Source organism: Oncorhynchus keta, chromosome 33, assembly GCF_023373465.1.
Source record: "Oncorhynchus keta strain PuntledgeMale-10-30-2019 chromosome 33, Oket_V2, whole genome shotgun sequence".
Classification (NCBI taxonomy): domain Eukaryota; kingdom Metazoa; phylum Chordata; class Actinopteri; order Salmoniformes; family Salmonidae; genus Oncorhynchus; species Oncorhynchus keta.
In genome coordinates, this window is record NC_068453.1 from 19,257,766 (window position 1) to 19,275,891 (window position 18,126).

General features: G+C 43.9%; 1 protein-coding gene across 1 annotated transcript; it reads left to right on the plus strand.

Moving 5' to 3' along the window:
• The first annotated feature begins 4,742 nt into the window (after positions 1 to 4,742).
• Positions 4,743 to 17,936, plus strand: LOC118366343 (ubiquitin carboxyl-terminal hydrolase 44-like). Its single transcript, XM_052492373.1, has 6 exons — positions 4,743 to 5,459; positions 5,627 to 6,321; positions 13,541 to 13,739; positions 15,433 to 15,541; positions 15,715 to 15,956; positions 16,107 to 17,936. Exons 1-6 carry the CDS (start codon positions 4,754 to 4,756, stop codon positions 16,229 to 16,231), a joined length of 2,076 nt encoding a protein of 691 aa, XP_052348333.1. The 5' UTR covers positions 4,743 to 4,753; the 3' UTR covers positions 16,232 to 17,936.
• The last annotated feature ends 190 nt before the right edge of the window (positions 17,937 to 18,126 follow it).

Here is an 18,126-nt window from a genome sequence, read left to right on the forward strand (position 1 = left end):
AGGTGCATTGCTCAAGGGCACATTGACATATTTTTTAGCACCTAGTAAGCTCGGGGATTCGAACCAGCAAGCTTTCGATTGCAGGCCTAACACTCTTCAATGCTAGGTTACTTGGCACCTTGTGTGTGGGTCAACATCCACCCAGACCACTGTGTTGTATAAGGGGATACAGAGACAGGAAAATGGAGAGATGGGAGGGAGAATTAGGGGGTGGGAAAAGAGGAGAATGTGGTCAAGAGAAAGGAGAAAAGAGGAGTACAGGGGAGACACACACCAACCTGATCCCAGACCTGTTTCATGTGTAAGGAGGAGAGAGGATGGGGAATGGGAGAATGATATATATAGAGAGATATGCCCTACTGAGAGTGAATGAGCATTGTGTGGTCTTATCCTATCTGCTCCCGATTCAGTTAGAGAGGAAATTAAGAGAAGGGAAACCTGACTGGAACTATCAACTCAGAGACTCAATCACTGATCCTAAAAATACCACAGCTATTCTGTCCTATGTATCTATCAAACCATTCACACACACATGCAGGAACACTTCTTTATCAAAAGTGGCCTACATCAAAAGAAGCCAGAACTGGGCCTTGCTCTTGTTGACATAGCAGGGTGATTGAGACACAACTTGTGATTGTGATACTTCCAAGAAAATGAGCCCCTGATGTCATCCACCTATTATGCCCACATGTACACAGAGTGAGTGACACAGTGAGTGACGCGCAAGAGAAAGGTGCTGACAAGACAGACAGACAAACAGACGGGTGGGTAGGCAGACAGACATAAACCATTAAGACGTACCAATGAACACATAAATGCTACAAACATAAACCATAATTATGGGGAATGTATTTATTCACTGGTTGTGAATTTCCCCTCACCCATCAGCAACTGTGTGTTTTCACTTGCCACAAACCGCCACTATATAGAACTTTCACAGAGCTATAGTATCCACCTTTTTTAATACAGACAGGAGGTGTGTGTGTGTGTGTGTTTATGTTTGGTTTGTGGAGTATGTAGAGTGTGGGTGAGAGAAGGAGCGATGGAGAGGAGAGAGAAAGAGGGAGTGAGAGGGGGGAGGGAGGGAACATGTGTGGACATGAAGACTCAGTTAGGGCCGCGGGATATAGAAGGAGAAAAACAGTGATTCAACAGGGATCGGAGGACAGATCTACACACACATACATGTACTTCTTTCTCACACACGCACACACACACGCACACACACACACAGTCTTATATAACTAACTTTGTGGGGACACAAAATTCAGTCCCATTCAAAATCCTATTTTTCCTAACCTCTAAACCCAACCATTACCCCAAACCTTAACCCTAACCCCAAAAACTAAACCTAGCTCCTAACCCTAAAACTAACACTAGCTCCTAACCCTAAAACTAATTCTAACACAAATTCTAACCTTAACCCTAAACCCCCTAGAAATAGCATTTGACCTTGTGGGGACTAACAACATGTCCCCAGTTGGTCCAATTTTAATTTGTTTACTATACTTCTGGTCCCCACAAGTATAGTTAAACACATCCACACACACACACACAGAATCACCTTTCACTCACTCACTCACTCACTCACTCACTCACTCACTCACTCACTCACTCACTCACTCACACACCTGTGGTACTGCTGAAAGCTAAGCCCTTCTCCATATCAGAGGGGATTAGTGAGAGAGACAGTGACCATACACGTGTGTGTGTGTGTGTGTGTGTGTGTGTGTGTGTGTGTGTGTGTGTGTGTGTGTGTGTGTGTGTGTGTGTGTGTGTGTGTGTGTGTGTGTGTGTGTGTGTGTGTGTGTATACAGTGTGTTATTATTGGCTTTCCTCCTGCTCCACAACACTGATTGACATCTGTCTCTCTGTAACACACCCTGTCATCCTAGAGGTCACCTAGGGGTCACACTGTATTCCTGTGTGAGAACCCAGTCACCGGTAACATTTTTCTGTTTTCTGTTTAGTGATCAACAATCCTCTCTCTCAGTACCCCTTTTGATGCAGAGTGACGGTTGGCAATGTCTCTTGACTGTATCCCCTCATTCTCACATTCACATTCACTGTGTCAGGACATTTTTCACATGAGGCCAGAGATGCTGACAGAGTTTGGGAACATTGGGCATATTTGCGTGAGTCAGTCTTAGGCTCCGGTTGTGGTTAGCATGTCTAAGACTTATGTCTCAGGAGTTCTGGGGTTTAATGTTAGACACCCAGTCTGATACCATCTCTACAGTGTGTGGCTTCAGCCCCCAATGCCCTCATTAACCAGCATGGAGCCCTACACCTGCATCCCCCCAACACACATACACACACCTAATACTCTCACATGCAATGTTTGCAACGTATTCTCAGGTAAAATGAAAAAACACCCGCACAACTTGAACATTGATTGATACATCACTGCCATCTTGTGGCATTAATACGTGTTGAATGTAATTGTTTTTCCAGAAGCCGTGACAGAAAAAAACGTGTTTTTGGGTTGCTTTATTAGTAGCCTTACTGGTGTAGAAAAGGGTAAATAGGCCATTTTCAGTGCAGTGCCAAACAGTATGTATGTCATACTCAACAGCAGAATGTGCTTAATAGAATGTGAAGGGCCACTTCGATTTTATTTCAAATATTTCCTCTGATTGTGTTGTGTAGGCCTGGCTTCATGAATTTGACACGACAATATCCTGAGATTATGTCACAAAATTGTGCCATCTGTGCTGAGTAGGTTAGAGGTTGCCCCTAACCACTGATACAAAGTCAGATGTTTTCTAATCCCCTCAATGATAACGTTTAGAGTTTGTGTAGAATAATCTGATCCTAGATCTGATGTTAGGAGAGCGTCTACCTTGAGCCAGGCAACGACACTTGACGCTACCCTACCGAGGACGTGCTCGTGCCAACACCACGCGACAAGAGTAGATACAAGATGGCGACCGTTTTAGTACCAGAGGAATAAGTGCCGTGAAGGATAGGTATGGTACTTTTTTTAAATTTCGTATTTCTTTACAATTCGTGTCAGTTGTTAATGGTGTACACATTCATCTGAAAACTAACTACCATGTTTGATAAACAATTCAAACCCTGACGCATTGACCCCTAACGTATTTAGACTTGGTTTGACAATATTAGCCTGGTTGCTGCTAGCCATGTAGCTAGCTCTGTTACTCACCACGTTAGCCAACAAACTAGCTGGATACTTTATTATTTTACTAGCGATTGTTTACCTATCTTACGTTAGATATTCGATTTGTGTTTATTTAGAAGATACATACCGCCCGACGGAGAGAGAAAGCACAAGGGCACCTTAGGTGCGCGCGCGAGCCTTTGATATCCTCCTCGATAAGTTTACGAGTAGGTTCTTGTCAGCAGTAACGTTAGCGCTGTTATAACTATAGATAGTTAGTGACATCAGGATAGAAGAAGGAGCGGTTAGTTACCAGTATTTGTGTGACATTTGTTAGCTAGAGCTAGTTTTAAAAGTTGTTTTGCGGGGACAATTTACCAATGTCGGGTGAGCTAACGTTAGTGAAGTGGTAAACACGTCTGGGAAAGCTTGCTAGCTAAGTTAGCAGGTTTGAAAACACACATCTCTCGCTTTATGTTATCAGTGTTGACTGGGTAAAATGAAGCAGAAGCAAAGGAATGTCCTTGCGAGTAACTGCCCACCAGATCTATTGTGGATTTAAAAAAAAACTAAACAATGTATCACGATTGTCGATGGTTATAAAACCACAATTGCATTGATTAAATGTTATATAAAAACAGTGGGAGTCAAAGGGGTACAATGTTGACAGACAGACACTCCTTCAGTGGTAACAGCTACTTATTTAAATCATACACAGGGAGTCTTGCATGGTAAACAAACACCCGTTAGAACTTGGCCCTGTGTAGTCAGGGTCGGCCTTGTCCTGTTTCTCCTCCTAAATATACTATAGATTGGTTTATGGAGAAGGGTAACAGTAGCTGGGACTGGCATCCTCTGATCCTCGAGTTTAGTTTCCCTTTTGATCTTCCTATCCACCTCTTTCTCCTTTCCCTTTCTATATCCATCTCTTCTCTTGCCTCTTTCTCTTTGTAAGGCTGCCTGTACACATACAAAGGGTGCTCTACCCTCCCAGCTCAGCCCCCCTTTGTTTTCCAGGCTTAAGTCTCCCTTTGGCCCCATTGGGGGGTGATGATGATGGAGCTGAGACTCTAAAACAGAAATCCCCAACCCAGCAGTTTTCAAACGGTGCTACAGAAGTGCCTAACCCCCCAGTGTTATGCAAACTGTTTTAAAAGGTACATTAGAGGAAGGAAATCTGTAATGACAGAAAGCCACATCTGATCACCACAGTCAACATTCAGGATATTGTCCAGTTTTTAACATTTCTTTTTATAATAAGTACCCATGTTAGAGAGCGAACTGGTAAAATGCATGACCACAAGTTATTATAAAGACCAGAATGGGTTGTGGGTTAAAAAGGTTTTGATACCATTGCTTTCACTAACAGGCATCTAGTAAAACAAAGGATCTCTTTATACGATTTGGGTAAGGCCTTTACTGAGAGGAGATTAGAGAAGTTTAGAGTTTTGTACAACTGCCTTACTCACTCAGTCTCTCTCTTCTCTTCCTCCCCAGATAAAGCCATGCCGTGGGACCGCCCAGTTTCTGAGCTCGCCATGGTGATCTGAAGCCCCAGTGTGGACGTGTCACATCCACACTCGCCTACCCACAGACACACACACGGACTGAGCCCCCCAGCAAGTGTGTGCGATGGACAGGTGTAAGCACGTGGGGCGGCTCAGGCTGGCCCCAGACCACTCCATCCTCAACCCCCAGAAGTGGCACTGCGTGGACTGCAACACCACAGAGTCGGTGTGGGCCTGCCTGGGCTGTGCCCACGTTGCGTGTGGCCGCTACATCGAGGAGCACGCCCTGCAGCACTTCCTGCAGCATCACCACCCGTTGGCCATAGAGGTCAACGAGCTCTATGTCTTCTGCTACCTATGTGACGACTACGTGCTCAACGACAACGCGACGGGAGACCTCAAGCTGCTGCGCTCCACTCTCAGTGCCATCCAGAGCCAGCGCTACGAGGTCACCACCCGCTCAGGACGCATCTTGAGATCGGCTAGCGCTCCACCCGACGCCCCCCAGCCCTGCGGCTCCAGCGAACTGCAGCTGAGGGACGAGGACCGCATGTTCACGGCGCTCTGGCACCGCCGCCGGGCACTGATGGGTCGAGTGTTCCACACCTGGTTCAGCCTGACGGAAGGGGGGAAGAGGAGGGAGGAGGAGGAGAGGCAGAGAGAGGAGGAGGAGAGGAGGAGGAAGGAGTTGAGAGAGAGGAGGAAGACGTTGAAGAGGCAGCTACAGGAAGCGTTGGAGAGTGCTCCACCCAGGAAGAGTCACCGCCTGAGGAGAGCCAGCCAGAGAGCTGCCGCCGCCGCTGCTGTCACCCCCTGCTCCACACGAACACGCACCCACAGCACCACTTACACACCCCAGACCCCCTCGCCCCACAACCAAGAACCCAGAGCCCCGCCACTCACACCCCCAAGAGAATGGGCCGCCCCCCTAAAACCCCTGCTCCCAAACCCTCTCGCTACTCAACCCCCTCTTCTTCCACCAAAGGCAAACCCAGAGCCGCCTCTGCCCAAGCCCGGATTGCCCCCTCCCCGGCCCCCCGCCGTGCCCCCCCCAAACAGGGCGACTCGCCCCTCAAACGGCGGCCCACTGTCACTCCGGGTGTCACGGGTCTGCGTAACCTAGGCAACACATGCTACATGAACTCCATCCTGCAGGTGCTGAGCCACCTTCACATCTTCAGGGAGTGTTTCCTCCAGCTGGACCTGACGCAGGCCCTGGAGCTGCTGGCCTCGGCCGTTCACGGCCAGCTGGTGGTTCCCAGCCCCGGGGGCCCTGTGTCGTCCTTCCCGCTGGCCCAGAGGAGAGGCCCCCAGGTGGGTGCTGGGCTAAGCGGGGGTGCCTCCAGGGCCCGGAGCATGGAGCTGATTCAGCCCAAGGAGCCCAGCTCCAAGCACATCTCCCTGTGCCACGAGCTGCACACACTCTTCCAGGTGATGTGGTCGGGCAAGTGGGCACTGGTGTCGCCCTTTGCCATGCTGCACTCGGTGTGGCAGCTGATCCCAGCCTTCCGGGGCTACGCCCAGCAGGATGCCCAGGAGTTCCTGTGTGAGCTGCTTGACAAGGTGCAGCACGAGCTGGAGAGCACAGGGACTCACACGCCGCCCGCTGGTGTGTCAACCGGACAGAGACATCTCATCAAGCAGGTGCTCAGCATAGTCAACACCATCTTCCACGGTCAGCTCCTCAGCCAGGTAAGAGAGAAAGAGGCACACACTCTCCCAAACACAGATATACACAGACTGATACACATTTTTATACTGATAAACACACACACTTCTGCGATTCACCAGTCTGGACATGGTTTAAAATGGATTGAAAAGGGATTAAAGGGCCTTTACATTTATTAGTAGTGATCTTACTGGAGGATTTGGATGGGAGCTTATACTGCACAATGTGTGTGACTGTTACCACATTTTTGTCTTGATAGTAATATAAAATAAATATATATAAAATACAATATGCCAAAATGATACTGTCTAAATGTGCTTGGCTCCAATCAAGAAATGGGGACATTTCAATGGCAGATCAACACACTCTGAAGCTCCATCATTTTAATAGTTAATGGAAGGGTAAATCCATTTGAATTCATAAACTTTTCGACGGAACCCGCTTTGATTTGAACTAAACCTTCCATACTTGCCCATTGTAGAACGGCTCAGAAAGAGACTTTTTGGACCCAAATGCCAAAACACTTGACATAAAAGTGCTCGAAGTTGACCCCTTTTGCATACCATACCAAGAGACATCAATGTCTTTATCAATGTAAAAGATAAATGGTTGAGATTTATTTAATTTTAAAGTTTACAAAAAGCGTTGTCAAACTACTTTATAATTACTTGATTTTTGTTTTGTTCTTGAAATTTTTAACCTTCACCGTTCAAAAGTTTGGGGTCACAGAAATGTATTTTGTTTTCCATGAAAACATACGTGAAATTAGTTGCAAAATGAATAGGAAATATAGTCAAGATGTTGACGAGGTTCAAAATAATGATTTTTAATTTAAATAATAATTGTCCTTCAAACTTTGCTTTCATCAAAGAATCTTCCATTTGTGGCAATTCTCCAAGATGTTAGCCAATCAGTCTATCCGTTTGTGTGATCCTTGAGATCAGAGATTTAATGACCCTGATCCTGTTTACAGAAGCAAATACTTTTTATGTGAAGGTGGGTGCTGTATATAACAACTATTATTTTTAGATCTCAGTCTCTATTTTTACGAAATGTACTTGTACAATGATTTAAGATTGAGAATGCCATTTATTTTTTTCTATACATTTCTGGAGTTGGAGCTCGCCGAGTCAGGAGTGTCTGTCTGCGCGCAGGCCTGCTACGCGAGTGCAGGTGCGCACTGAAGGCTAGGAGTGGAGAAGTGGTTATCGGATTGGAAAACCTGATGCGTTGTGGGAAAATCTAGGTCTACAGGTCATTGCGCACTGTGCTGAAAGGCCTCTAAAAAACGTATTATGTATCTGTTACTGTGCCTGCTCTTTACTCGATGCCATCCTGGATTAAATAGGCTGAATGATCAATGGGTGAGTGAATTATCTTCGCCTTATGCCCTACAATTTGCAAACACTCCGACGAGACCATGTCAATACCACCAGGAACTTGGTCTCTCTCTGCAATTACATTTGTAACACTCTCAAACGCAACTGGACCTATACTTGATGGCATTCTTCCAAAATCAAAAACTATTGAATTACTTTTTTTCCTGTGTTTGTTTTATTCACAATGGTGCTGGCTCCACCAAGTCCTCACTAATTGGGCAATTGAGATATATTGTTATGCTTTTATTGTTGATTTCTGGTAATGTGTGACCAAACCCTGGGCCGGTAGATACCATGCAATCTCCCTATGATTTTGAAAATAGAGCAAGTTTTGGCCTCTTGCATGTTTAATGTCAGAAGTCTATTTCCAGAAATAGACATGATTAGAATATGCAGACGTAATGGTTTTATCAGAAACTTGGCTAATTTAATCTGAGGCAAATAACTCCATTTCTATTGATGGGTACACAGTTTTTTAGAATGGCTCGGGTGAGTAAAGGGGTTAGAATTTATATGATATCCGAGTTTAACACCTGAAATTCTCTCAATTACCAAAGCCAAACATTTTTAATTGCTTGTGGTTAAAGTAAATGTATATGAGGACTCCCACATCACTGTAGTCTGCTGCTACAGACCAGCATCGGCAGACTCAATTAACTCTCTTTCTGATGTCCTGCACAAGCTAAATGACTCTGAATTCATTATTTTGGGAGATTTGAACTGGGACATGCTTAGATCTGTATCGGACTCTTTTAAAGAACTGTGTGACTCTGAATCTCGCTCAATTAATAAAAAATAAGAATTTGTTCTTAACTGACTTGCCTAGTATAATAAAGGTAAAAAATAAATAAAAAATAATGTGCCAACAAGACCGAATCCCAGAGCACCTAACAAATCCACACTATTGGACATTGTGCTAGCGAATACACATCAACTGGGATATTCTGTAATGATGTCAGTGATCACTGCAATTGCTTGTGTTAGAAATACAAAAATGACCCAAGCCAAACCCTGTTATATTTTTAAAAGACATTTTAGACAGTTTGATGAGCAAGCGTTCTTACATGATCTGTACCATAATATTGACAGAGTAAGTCTGATTCCCGATGTTGACACTGCCTGGGACTATTTTTATATGATATTTGTGTCGATTTGGGATAAGCATTCCCCAGTGAAGAAATTTTTAATCAGTGGAGGGGACAATCCCTGGTTTTCAGATAACTTGGCAGAATTAATTAGAAAGATAAATATCTCTTGGGCTCAAGCTAGACATACAAATGCTCCTATTGACTGTACCTCCTTCAGAGCGCTAAGAAACAAATGCACAGGATTGATCAGGACGTCCAAATCAGATTACTATTTAAATGCTGTCACAGAGAACTTAAACAACCCTACCAAGTTCTGGAAGCGAATCAAATCAGTGTCATGTTGTAATGTATCCTCTGGCCTTCCTGACCATTTAATGATGGATTCCAATGAAGTGAAGGACAAAGCTGATTTTGTAGGTTTTTTAAACAATTACTTCATATCTGCTGGTTCAGTTTTTGATAATGGTGGGGCCCAGGCCTCAAATGTAAGCTCTGTTACTGTCAACTATGATATAGGCCCTCATGTGAACCATTCTTTTTTTTGTAACAGTATTTTTTTATTGGAATTTCACAATTTTCACCCATATTAAGAGATACAACAACAGAGACAAAGCAACAAAAAGAAAATAGCACTCACTTACACATACCTAGGTATATGTATATATATGTATATATATATATATATACACATACCTAGGTATATATATGTATGTATGTATGTATGTATGTATGTATATAGGTATATATATGTATATATGTATATATATGTGTATGTATATATATATATGTATATATATGTATATGTATATATATGTATATATATGTATATGTGTAGATCGGGGCACAGTACCACAACTGCAGCTATGGCAGTGGTAAATGACATCATAAATGCACTTGATAAAAAGCAACATTGTGCTGCTCTGTTTGTGGATTTATCAAAGGCCTTTGATTCAGTTGACCATGAATTGTTTCTAGCTAGACTCAGAAACATTGGTCTCAGTGAAGGGGCAGTAAATTGGTTTAGGAACCATCTTTGACGGAACACAATGTGTATATACTGACAATCACAAGTCTAGCTTTCTTGAGATTAGTAGAGCTGTGCCCCAGGGTTCCATTTTCAGTGATCAGATTTTCCTGCACTTTTCGATGAAACGCACATTCTGTTATAGTCACAGCCGTGATTTAACCAGTTTTATAAACGTCTGAGTGTTTTCTATCCACACATACTAATCATATGCATGTACTATATTCCTGGCATGAGAAGCAGGGTGCTGAAATGTTGCATGATTTTTAACAGAATGTTCTAAAAAGTAGGGGGTAGGAGTAACAGGTTGAAGAAGAAGTTACAGGTCTGTGAGAGCCAGAAATCTTGCTTGATTGTAAGGGACCAAATACTTATTTTCCACCATAATTTGCAAATAAATTAATTAAGAATCGTACAATGTGATTTTCTGGATTTTTTTCTAATTTTGTCTGTCATAGTTGAAGTGTACATATGATGAAAATTACAGGCCTCATCTTTTAAGTGGGAGAACTTGCACAATTGGTGGCTGACTAAATACTTTTCTGCCCCACTGTATGTGTTCATCTACAAAGCCCTTTTGGGCTCCCTCTTTACCTCTGTAGTATGGTCTCCTTAACCACCAATAGTTACCATACCCGGTCTGCTAGGTGGTTGCTACTTAAAGTCCCCAGGACATTCACAGTATTAGGCAAGACTGCCTTCTCTTCTTGTGCACCAGACATATGGAATAGTCTACAATCCATGCTTCATCTAGATATGTTAGTGTCACTGAATTAATTTAAAATATTGATGGGAGACTCTGTTACAGAGAAGTGTAAATGATTTTTTAAATGTTGTATGTTTTAATTATGTAATGTATTGATTGTTGCTGCCTTCTTGGCCAGGTCTCCTTTGAAAAATAGACTCTTGTGTCTCAATCGGCTTTTTCATGGTTAAATCTTTTTTTTTATACAGCCTTGCAGACCTTTGGCATTCTAGTTGTCAATGCGTCGAGGTAATCTGAAGAGATTTCACCCCATACTTCCTGAAACACCTCCCACAAGTTGGATTGGCTTGATGGGCACTTCTTACGTACCATACGGTCAAGCTGCTCTCACAACAGCTCAAACGGGTTGAGAACTGGTGACTGTGCTGGCCACACCATTATTGACAGAATACCAGCTGACTGCTTCTTCCCTAAATGGTTCTTGAATAGTTTGAAGCTGTGCTTTGGGTCATTGTCCTGTTGTTGGAGGAAATTGGCTCCAATTAAGCGCCGTCCACAGGGTATGGCATGGCGTTGCAAAATAGCCTTCCTTCTTCAAGATCCCTTTTACCCTGTACAAATCTCACACTTTACCACCACCAAAGCACCCCCAGACCATCACATTGCCTCCACCATGCTTGGCAGATGGCATCAAGCACTCCTCAGCATCTTTTCATTTTTTCTGCATCTCACGAATGTTCTTTGTGATCCGAACACATCAAACTTAGATTCGTCTGTCCATAACACTTTTTTTTTACAATCTTCCTCTGTCCAGTGTCTGTGTTCTTTTGCCCATCTTAATCTTTTCTTTTTATTGGCCAGCCTAAGATATGGCTTTTTCTTTGCAATTCTGCCTAGAAGGCCAGCATGACCACAGACCACTTCTCAGTTCCTATGCTTCCTGGCTGATGTTTTGGTCACTTTTGAATGCTGGCGGTGCTTTCACTCTAGTGGTAGACTGAGTCTACAAGCCACACAAGTGGCTCAGGTAGTGCAGCTCATCCAGGATGGCACAACAATGCGAGCTGTGGCAAGAAGGTTTGCTGTGTCTGTCAGTGTAGTGTCCAGAGCATGGAGGCGCTACCAGGAGACAGGCCAGTACATCAGGAGACGTGGAGGAGGCCGTAGGAGGGCAACAACCCAGCAGCAGGACCGCTACCTCCGCCTTTGTGCAAGGAGGAGCACTGCCAGAGCCCTGCAAAATGACCTCCAGCAGGCCACAAATGTGCACGTGTCTGCTCAAACGGTCAGAAACAGACTCCATGAGGGTGGTATGAGGGCCCGACGTCCACAGGTGGGGATTGTGCTTACAGCCCAACACCGTGCAGGACGTTTGGCATTTGCCAGAGAACACCAAGATTGGCAAATTCGCCATTTGCGCCCTGTGCTCTTCACAGATGAAAGCATGTTCACACTGAGCACACGTGACAGAGTCTGGAGACGCCGTGGAGAACATTCTGCTGCCTGCAACATCCTCCAGCATGACAGGTTTGGCGGTGGGTCAGTCATGGTGTGGGGTGGCATTTCTTTGGGGGGCCGCACAGCCCTCCATGTGCTCGCCAGAGGTAGCCTGACTGCCATTAGGTACCGAGATGAGATCCTCAGACCCCTTGTGAGACCATATACTTGTGCGGTTGGCCCTGGGTTCCTCCTAATGCAAGACAATGCTCGACCTCATGTGGCTGGAGTGTGTCAGCAGTTCCTGCAAGAGGAAGGCATTGATGCTATGGACTGGCCCGCCCGTTCCCCAGACCTGAATCCAATTGAGCACATCTGGGACAACATGTCTCGCTCCATCCACCAACGCCACGTTGCACCACAGACTGTCCAGGAGTTGGCGGATGCTTTAGTCCAGGTCTGGGAGGAGATCCCTCAGGAGACAATCCGCCACCTCATCGGGAGCATGCCCAGGCGTTGTAGGGAGGTCATACAGGCACGTGGAGGCCACACACACTACTGAGCCTCATTTTGACTTGTTTTAAAGACATTACATCAAAGTTGGATCAGCCGGTAGTGTGGTTTTCCACTTTAATTTTGTGTGACTCCAAATCCAGACCTCCATGGGTTGATAAATTTGATTTCCATTGATAATTTTTGTGATTTTGTTGTAAGCACATTCAACTATGTAAAGAAAAAGTATTTAATAAGAATATTTCATTAATTCAGATCTAGGATGTGTTATTTTAGTGTTCCCTTTATTTTTTTGAGCAGTGTATTAGCATTTAGGACAGAGTAGGATGCAGTTCACTATGGGCACGCAATTCATCCAAAGTTAAAATGCTGCCCCCTATCCCTAACATGGACAAAATATGTGTTTTTATTTGAAAAACAAGGGAATTTCTACGTGGCCCCAAACCTTTGAACGGTAGTGTATATTTTTAAAGAAGTTATCAAATAGTTTTACAACCCTGTTTGTAAGCATTTTAAATGATATCAAACGCAACCATTTATCTTTTCCAGTGATAAAGACATACTATAAAGACATGGATGTCTCACCCTGTAGGGTGGGGTATGCAAAACTTTGAACACCTTTTAACCCCTGAATGTTTTCAGGTTCAAAAGTCCATTTCAGACCACTTCTTCCATGGCCAAACATGTATGGAAAGGTTTGCTTAAATCAAAAGGGATGCTGTCTAAAGTGATTGAATTCAAATCGATTTACCCTTGAGTGAGTGAGTGTGACTGAACGTGTGTACTTTCTGTTTCGGTGTGTGAAAGAGAGGAGTGTCTTGAGTTCTCTGAGCATACACCCACACCTGCTCTTTCCTAACAAGGGGGTGAGTGTGTGTGTGAGTGGGGGGCAATGTTTCTAAAGCTGTGTATATCAGATAATCCAGTTCCTGTGTGTGCTACTGCGTTAGTTAGCTCAGCTGCCCTTGGCTTGCCTTCACACAACTCTCTTTCATCCTCACTTTCTCCCTCCTCTCACTCTTTTGCCCCCCAACTCTCACTTTCTCCCTCTCTCTCTGCCCCACCTCTTTCTCTCTTCTCTTCCCCCTCCATCAGGTGACGTGTCTAGCATGTGACCACCGCTCCAACACGGTGGAACCCTTCTGGGACCTATCGCTGGAGTTCCCCGAGCGTTACCACAGCAACAGCCGAGAGAGCGCAGCGCAGGTCTCGTGCCAGCTGACGGAGATGCTGGCCAAGTTCACGGAGACCGAAGCCCTGGAGGGCAACATCTACGCCTGCGACCAGTGCAACAGTGAGTGACAGAGGCACACACAAACACACATTCATTCAATGGTAAGTTTGTTAGAGGTACAGTAATTTTGCGAAAGCAGTTAAGTTTTCTCTATTTCTGTCTGCATGTCAAACTACCATCCAGTGCTATAGTTAGACTGAGTGAGTATTCACATAGCCCTGTCCAGAGCATGTGGCCTTAGATGGAGCGGAGCATGCTAAATTTGACTGTAGCGAGTTTCCCAAAGGCTGGAGCGTCGGCCTTCTCGCCCACTCCAATTTGGCTCCAGTAGTGCTCACTTCACAAGCTCAGGGCATGCCCGGACCAGCATGCATTTGTAGTCTACTTGTGTGCTGCTTTATCCCCTTGCTTTAGTTATTGTTATCTAGTATGCTAAATATTTTCAGAAAGGAACTGATAAAACACACAGGTGAAAAATCAATGTGCGTTACAAAGATGAGGAGCAAGAGAGGGAGTGCAGGGATATTGTGTCGACAACTAAAGAATCACTGTGGAATCTGAAAAGACAGGTATCCCGAAAGCATGATGGTGTACTTAGTACGTGCACACGCTAACAGAAAATAACGAGTTTGGTAGCTAGCATCCAAACAGTTTGGGCTACACACTAATATGACCCTTCTGTGCGAAGGTGAGACTCTCACGAACAGGTTGGTTGTTTTGCTCTAGGACACCCACAGGCCTCACGACTCGTCTAAAGGTCCCTCAGTACCAGATGAAATAATGAGTGGAAGTATATACGGAGACTGTTTAGTGCCAAAAATAAGGTGTTAAATACATGTAAAAAAATAAACGAATGTTTGCTGATCTTTCTTATATCTCTCAGATATAGGACAGACACTTCAAAACAAACCTTCATTCTATTAGCCCATACAAATGCATTATGGAACAGATAGTTCCCTAAAAATATCAAAATTAAATTAGTCCTGAAGTGTCTGTCCTATATTTGAGAGATATAAGATCAGGAAACATTTGTTATTATTATATTTTTTTATACGTGTATTTAACCCATTATTTTTGGCTCTAAACACGGTCTATGCCGGGGTGGGGGGTTCTACTAAGCTATATGGAACTGTTTTAAGTGTCATACCAAGGATCATTTTGCTATTTTATTTGGAATTTTAAGACCCTTTGAAGTATCAAAACAATTTATACATCTTTTTAATTAAAAACATGTTTTGGCCTTACTGCTATTAGCCCATACAAACGCAATGAATAACAGATTCACTACATGGAACAAATAGCCTCCCCCCAAAAAAAATCTAAAGGAAGTTTGTTTTGAAGTGTCAAATTAAAAAAATTGATCTCTTAAACCCCATCTTATTAGCATAATACAAAAGTTCCCATAAAAATCTCAGTTTAAGTTAGGGTCAAAAATTCATGAAATTATATATTTTTGTTATAGTCCAATGGGTCTTAAAATTCCAAATTAAATAGCTAAATGCTCCTGTGACGCCCGGGGTTACCGTAGTAAAACCACCCGAACCTCACCCGGCTTAGACGGGGCTAGGACTCTGGGTTAAATGTTTAGTTCATTTTTGTTCTATTATCTATACAATCATTGGTTTTGGCTCAATAGGCCTGGCATATTCTCTTTCAAGGAGGTAAGCACTGCCCCATGAGCGATGAGCGGGGATTTCCAGACGCTCAACTCCTCACTACTCTGGTCCTGTCTAATGCTCACTCTTGTCTCTAGGTAAGCGGCGGAGGTTCTCCTCCAAGCCTGTCATCCTGACTGAAGCTCAGAAACAGCTGATGGTTCACAAACTGCCTCAGGTCCTGCGCCTGCACCTCAAACGCTTCAGGTACTGACCGCATTATGACCACACAATGACCACAACACACCCATGCACCTCAAACACTGCAGGTAACCATTGAGCACATAGCAATTGCTCAAGAACCATAACACAACCATGCATTTGAAACACCGTCTTATTTGGTGATTTGGTCTGTTGATGTGCTTGTGATTGGTCGTCAGGTGGTCTGGGAGAAACCACAGGGAGAAGATCGGGGTCCACGTCAGCTTTGACCAGCTCCTCAACATGGAGCCATACTGCTGCAGAGACCCCTCCCCCAAGAGCTCGCCATACTCCAGTCCAGCCCCCGCCGGCTCCCCGACCCCCAAACACTTCCTGTACGAACTGTCTGCTGTGGTGATGCATCATGGGAAGGGCTTTGGCTCTGGCCACTACACTGCCTACTGCTACAACAAAGAAGGAAGTAAGAACATCTCACGCACACGGAAAAATACATGTTTTATGTAAAACAAATTACAAATACAAAGGTGACACACAACCTTCTCTTGATACATTTTCTTGGAATTGACCTACATCTAATACCCTTTCTCTCTTCTCCTTTTCTCTCTCTCAGGGTTCTGGGTCCACTGTAATGACTCTAAGCTGAATGTGTGTTCTGTGGAGGAGGTGTGTGGTGCCCAGGCCTACATACTCTTCTACACGCAGCGCTCCACTCAGGACAAAGACAGGCCGCTATAGGACCAGGACCCACTGAGCCCCGCCCCAAACCCTCCTTTGTACCTCAGCAGTCCAGTGACGTGACATCATCAGCATTACCACCACCAAAACATCTCAACCCCCCTCCCCTCTCTCACACTCTTTCTTTGTGTTCATTTTTATCTCCTCTGGGGGGGGAGGAATGATAATTATCATTTATTTTTCTAAAAGACACAAAGGACAGTCTTTTTTAAAATTTATTTTTGTCTTTGTGAATCTCTTGTACATGTTGTTTATATGGGTTTTAAAAGAAAAGGAAAACATGTTTGATAGTGTAAAGGTTTATTTTATCAAGAGTATCAGCCAAGTTGTGCGTTGTATTATAGACACGCCTTTACAGGAGTAGAGACAGACTTTGGCCAGGTGTGACTGTAGTTCAGATTTATTCAGGTGTCAACCTTCTGCTCTTCTGTGCTCTGTTTTTCTTTTTCTCAAACAATTTGAATCAACTACAGTGTTTCTCACAGCCACTTTAGACAGTTGACTAAGGGATGTCAGTCAGTCAAATTCTCAACTGGAATGTAGACTGAAACAGATAATTCCCTCCATAAATAGTTTGAGTTTAACCCCTTTAGTTTCGCCAGAGACGTAAGGGGAAGCGAGACACCTCCCTCGCTCCTATTTTCTGATTCATATATAGTCAATGAACTAAGCAGACCAGACCCAGCTGTTAATGCATTGGTGCCTATGGGAGAGCCACCACTTAAGTGGACCGGAACGGTGATATTTAAAAAAAGAAAAAGAAAAGATAAACAGCCTGAGTGGGACATCTTAATTTATCCACCATCTTTGGTATCGCTCTCTGTAGTAAGTCCGGTCGGTCAGGAAATGGTTTATAATTGATTACTGACCTCACGCCAAAGCATGAGGGAAACGGTTAAAAAGTATCTCAGCTTCCCCCAAAAACAATTACAGAACATTTGCAAGATATATTCTTTGATTGGTTTTGGAAAATCTATTTTATAACCAGTTTCCAGCTGAATGCTGCCCTCTGTCTTCAGTGGTGCTGGTGTTTTTAGGCCTGTTGCCTCAACTTTTGGTTGGTATCCCGACAGCAGTCATAATTGTCATAGAAAAGTGCCCTTCGTTATCAGAACATATCTATTTTTGTAGTTCCTTTGCCAGAAGTGCATTTGGTATCAGTTCTTTGTAGCAGTCCTACCCAGGCCAGCATTTAGAATATTGAATGTATTTTTGTATACTCTTGACATCGAGGATGTTTCACAGAAGTTGTTTAAAAACAGGGCCACTGACTGTTAGAGATTTTGTAATTGATTCCTTCCCCCTCTAGTTGTTTGGAATCACCAGCAGGTCTGACCCGTCTCTCCTGTGTGTGTGTGTGTGTGTGTATACCAGCATGTGTTCACACAATATAGTTGGCTCTGTATAATGTAAGTATAAAATAGCCAGACTGGTGCAAGTAGATCCTTGCTGCGTGTTTGAAACTGTGTGTGAGAGATTTCTCCATGCTGGTACTAGCTTAACTGCTCTCAACCTAAATGCTGTTCATCTCTAGATTCACCTGTTGGGGAGAATTCAAAGCACATTTCCACCCGATGTATGTTGGCATTGTGCTCATACTGCCTCGGGTGTGTACACATTTATGGAAGTGATACTATGCAAATTCTTACCTCAATTTTTAGAGAATTACCTCATGAGAATATATTTTCATTTTTCTAAGAAAACACTAATTTGTGTACTTTTTTAAATCCGCACCACTATTAATTTGGTTAAGGTTCCTACCATGCTGTAGCCCTCACACAATCTCCTTTCACTTGACTATTTCTAAATAGGGTATACATAATGGCGGCTGCCTACTAGAGTCAAGATTTGTATATAATGACGAGACGCTCATGTCTCCCCCTAACAATGGGAGT